This window comes from Calidris pugnax, unplaced genomic scaffold, assembly GCF_001431845.1.
Source record: "Calidris pugnax isolate Ruff unplaced genomic scaffold, ASM143184v1 scaffold173, whole genome shotgun sequence".
NCBI lineage: Eukaryota > Metazoa > Chordata > Aves > Charadriiformes > Scolopacidae > Calidris > Calidris pugnax.
This window is the reverse complement of record NW_015090917.1, coordinates 36,650-41,005: the sequence shown is the minus strand read 5'-3', so window position 1 is coordinate 41,005 and position 4,356 is coordinate 36,650. Positions and strand designations below refer to the sequence as shown.

Here is a 4,356-nt window from a genome sequence, read left to right as displayed (position 1 = left end):
CCATCCACCCACCTATCCCAGTGACCATCCATCCATCCATCCATCTGGGGAGAAAACCTCTGGGTTTTCTGCCATCTGGGGAGAAAACCTCAGCTGGGGTGAAACATCACAGCTCCATCCACCCCAGTGACCGACCATCCATCCATCCACCTATCCCAGTGACCATCCATCCATCCATCCATCCATCCATCCATCCATCCATCCATCCACCCCTCCACCTACCCAACCACTCACCCAACCATTCATCCACCCAACCAGACGCTCACCTACCCATCTGCCCATCCATCCATCCATCTGCCCATCCATCCATCCATCCATCCATCCATCCATCCATCCATCCACCCTTCCTCTCCCTCCCAACACCCCAGCACCCACCTCCCAGGCTGGTAGGTCTCAAACTCCTCCAGGAAGACACTCTGGCTGCCAGGGGGAGCAGGAGCAGGGCTGGTGCTGGCGTTGGGCTGGATGAGGAACTTGAGGACGGTGCCCGTGCTGGAGCCCAGGAAGACCACGGTGTGGTTGCCCCATGGCCCTGCTGCATTGTCCACTACGATCTTGCGGAGCTGGTACCTGCGTGGTGTGAACAGAGCAGAGGTTGGGGGGTGTGGGTGCCTGTGTGTCCCCGGGGAGGAGGAAAATGAGGTGGAGGGGGGCTGGGACCCTCCATGGGGATGGACAGGCTGTGGCTGGTCCAGAGCAGGAGATCCCCAGGGAGCGCGAGGGGCCATGGAGATCCCAAATGGAAACTAGTCCAGATCCTGGCCAGGACCCATCCCAGATCCCACCCATGACCCATTCCAGGTCCTGCCTGGACCCAGCCTGGATCCCACCCAGATCCCCACTGGGACCCAGTTCAGATCCCACCAAGGAACTAGCCCAGATGCCCCCAGTCCCTTGGTAGGATCCCAGATGGTCCCCATCCCCAGCCTTGGGTCCCCATCCTGGCCTCATGGTCCTGTCCCCAACCCTGTGTCCCCATCCCCGTCCCCAAACACTCATCCCCAGCCCCACGTCCCCGTCCCCAGCCCCATGGCCGCCCCAGCTGCCCTGCTGGCGGGAGGCTGCGGCCCGAGAGCGCCGCTTGATTAATTCCCCATCAAGCAGCAATTAAGGCAGATTTAATTAGGATGAGATGATCTTGACTGCGAAGTTTATGAGATTTATCAGGTCTCCTGGCACTCTCCCGGCGCTGGCACGCGCGTGCAAGGGTGATGGAAGAGGCTCCAGCCAGCACCCACCAGCACCCACCAGTCCCCCCAGTTCCTCCCAGTCCTTCCCAGTCCGGATCCTGCCCTGGGGCTCTCACCGGCTCATGGTGCGGAGGATCCAGGGCACGTTGCCCAGGGAGGGCACCGCCTCGTCCATCAGCGGGTGCGTCTTGACGAAGTTGAGGATCTCGTCGGGGAAGGTGCTGGAGGAGTTGTAGCGCATCCCCGGGGACGCGCAGCACCCGGGCCTGCGGCCACGGCACAGCTCAGCGTCCCCACGGCCACGCTGGCCTTGTCCCCAGCCCTGTCCCTAGCCCTGCCTGTCCCCAGACCTGCCACCTCCAGCCCTATCCCCAGCCCAGCTGTCTGCCACTGTTCTTGTCCCCCATCCCTGTCCCCATCCCTGCTGGTGCTGGCCCTGGCTGTCCCCATCCCTGTCCCCATCCTCATCCCCCTCCCCTCTACCCTTCTACCTGCTGGTGTCAGGATGTCCCCCTCCCTGTCCCTTTCTCCATCCCCACCACTGTCCCTGCCAGTACCAGCCCTTGCCAACCCTGTCCCTGTCCCCACCATCATCCCTGTCACCAACCCAACCACCCTCCCTGCATGTACCAGACCTGATCATTCCTGTCCCCGGCCCTGTCCCCATCCCTGACCCTGTGCCCACTCTCATCCCTATCCCTGCGGGTACCAGCCTGGTTGTCCCTGCCCCCCTCCCCATCCCTGTCCCCATCCCTGTCCCTTTCTCCATCCCCACCACTGCTCCTGCCAGTACCAGCCCTTGCCAACCCTGTCCCTGTCCCCACCATCATCCCTGTCACCAACCCTCCCTGCATGTACCAGACCTGATCGGTCCTGTCCCCATCCCTGTCCCTGTCCCCATCCCTGACCCTGTACCAGCCTGGTTGTCCCTGTCCCCCTCCCCATCCCTGTCCCCATCCCCATCCCTTTCTCCATTCCTACCACTGTCCCTGCCAGTACCAGCCCTTGCCAACCCTCTCCCCGTCCCCATCATCATCCCTGTCCCCATCCCAACCACCCTCCCTGCAGGTACCACCCCTGGTCGTTCCTGTTCCCATCCCTCACCCCATCCCTACTTCCATCACTCTCCCCATGGACACCAGACCTCGTTGTCCCTGTCCCCGTCCCTGGCCCCACCTCCCTCCCCGTGTCCCTTCCTGCAGGTCCCAGCCTGGTTGTCCCCATCCCTGTCACCGCCGTGGGTCACTCACCGGGGTTTGGGCACCATGTCCTCGGGCACGGGTGTCCAGATGGACTCGGGGGACTTCTGCTCCCGGAAACGTCCCTCGAAGACAGCAGCCACTTGGGTCATGTCGAAGGCGCAGACGGCCGAGCCGGGGATGCTGAGGGGACATGGGCAGGGGGTGAACACCTCACCCTGTCCCCCACGTCCCCCATGGGCACTGGGGCATCCCAGCCCAGCACTGGAGGTCTTGGTGGGACACAAGAGGTTCTGACCTGTTGGCAGGTGTGGAGAAGACAGCCAACACCACGGGGCGCCCGTCCAGCTCCAAGATGTCTGTCACGGCTTGGATGACGTTGAAGTAGAAATGCGAATCGCCCGGCACGGAGCAGTTGAGCCGGGCCTTGAGGAAGGAGGTCCACTGCTTCTCCAGCACCCGCTGCGAGCCCCCCATGTCGTTCTTGCACACCCGGGCCACCCTGGACACCACCACCTACAGGATGGACACCCATCACTACGTGGTACCCAACGCCGATGACCATCCCCTTGTCCCTGTCCCCACTCTGGGTGTCTTGGGCCACCCCAGGGCTGTCTCCCACCTTCTCCAGGTAGTTGAACTCCATGGCGATCTCCCGAAAGAAGAAGTAGACGTGGCTTTTCCATTCCACGGCGTGCACAAAGTAGGGCTCTGTGGGGACAGTGGTAGGGTCAGGGATGTCCCAGGATGGTGTGAAAGGGGACAGGGACGGGTGCCACGTGGCACACGGTGGGTACCACACCCCGGGGAGGCACCTTTGAACCATTTGGAGTCATGTTTGACGGTGCGGAGGGTCGGGCTGTCCCCCAGGCTGCGGTAGATGACGGCGTCGATGGCCAGGAAATCCGTCACCGTGGCGGTGAAGAGCATCCCCCCTGCGCAGGAGAAGGACGTCAGTTGGGCACGGGGTGGGGGGACAGGGACCCCAAGGGTGGTGCCAGCACTGACCTGTGAAGAGGGCCACGTTGGCGTGCTTGGGGTCGTAGGGACAGCGGGCCATGCCGCTGATGTTGTCCCCGATGGGCTCCAACGTGTCCATCTAGAGTGGGGGAGACGAGGCCATGAGTGATGCCACGTGGGCAGGAGCCCACCCCTCACCCGGATGGTGACACAGGAGGTCCCAGGTGTCCCCATCCTGGTGGCCGGGGGGGTGTGTGGGGGGTGTGACTCACGCTGTAGTTGGCACAGACGGGGTTGAAGGCGTTGGTGCCACAGACGAAAAGGCTGCGGTAGATGACGGCGTCGATGGCCAGGAAATCCGTCACCGTGGCGGTGAAGAGCATCCCCCCTGCGCAGGAGAAGGACGTCAGTTGGGCACGGGGTGGGGGGACAGGGACCCCAAGGGTGGTGCCAGCACTGACCTGTGAAGAGGGCCACGTTGGCGTGCTTGGGGTCGTAGGGACAGCGGGCCATGCCGCTGATGTTGTCCCCGATGGGCTCCAACGTGTCCATCTAGAGTGGGGGAGACGAGGCCATGAGTGATGCCACGTGGGCAGGAGCCCACCCCTCGCCCGGATGGTGACACGGGAGGTCCCAGGTGTCCCCATCCTGGTGACCGGGGGTGTGTGTGGGGTGTGTGACTCACGCTGTAGTTGGCACAGACGGGGTTGAAGGCGTTGGTGCCACAGACGAAGAGCAGGCTCTCGTTCCTCACCAGCAGCACCTTGACGAAATTCCGGCACTCTGCCTGCGGCGGGAGGGGACCGTCACCCCCCCGGCACCCTGTCCCCCCCACCATCCCCCCCATCGCTGGCTCGGGGGGGGTGTTCTCACCCCAAAATGGCATCTAAAGGACCTGGAAATTGAATTTCTGGCAGATGGGGCTGCTCTGATCCCGAAATAATTAATTACAAACCCAATTATCCAAGCGGCCGATAAATAAATCACGGAGACGCAACCGCTGGCAG

At 62.9% G+C, this 4,356-nt stretch overlaps 1 protein-coding gene across 1 annotated transcript in view; it reads right to left on the bottom strand.

Annotated features, from left to right (window-relative positions):
* The window catches only part of SEMA6B (sema domain, transmembrane domain (TM), and cytoplasmic domain, (semaphorin) 6B), a 16,842-nt gene that overhangs the window by 9,162 nt on the left and 3,324 nt on the right, over positions 1 to 4,356 (bottom strand). The window contains exons 7-14 of the mRNA XM_014949657.1: positions 4,035 to 4,136; positions 3,811 to 3,901; positions 3,205 to 3,324; positions 3,012 to 3,100; positions 2,688 to 2,905; positions 2,441 to 2,572; positions 1,307 to 1,456; positions 372 to 570 (exon numbers count right to left, since the gene is read on the bottom strand). Of these exons, the coding sequence (XP_014805143.1) occupies positions 372 to 570; positions 1,307 to 1,456; positions 2,441 to 2,572; positions 2,688 to 2,905; positions 3,012 to 3,100; positions 3,205 to 3,324; positions 3,811 to 3,901; positions 4,035 to 4,136 (1,101 nt within the window). The remainder of the gene's footprint in view (positions 1 to 371; positions 571 to 1,306; positions 1,457 to 2,440; positions 2,573 to 2,687; positions 2,906 to 3,011; positions 3,101 to 3,204; positions 3,325 to 3,810; positions 3,902 to 4,034; positions 4,137 to 4,356) is intronic.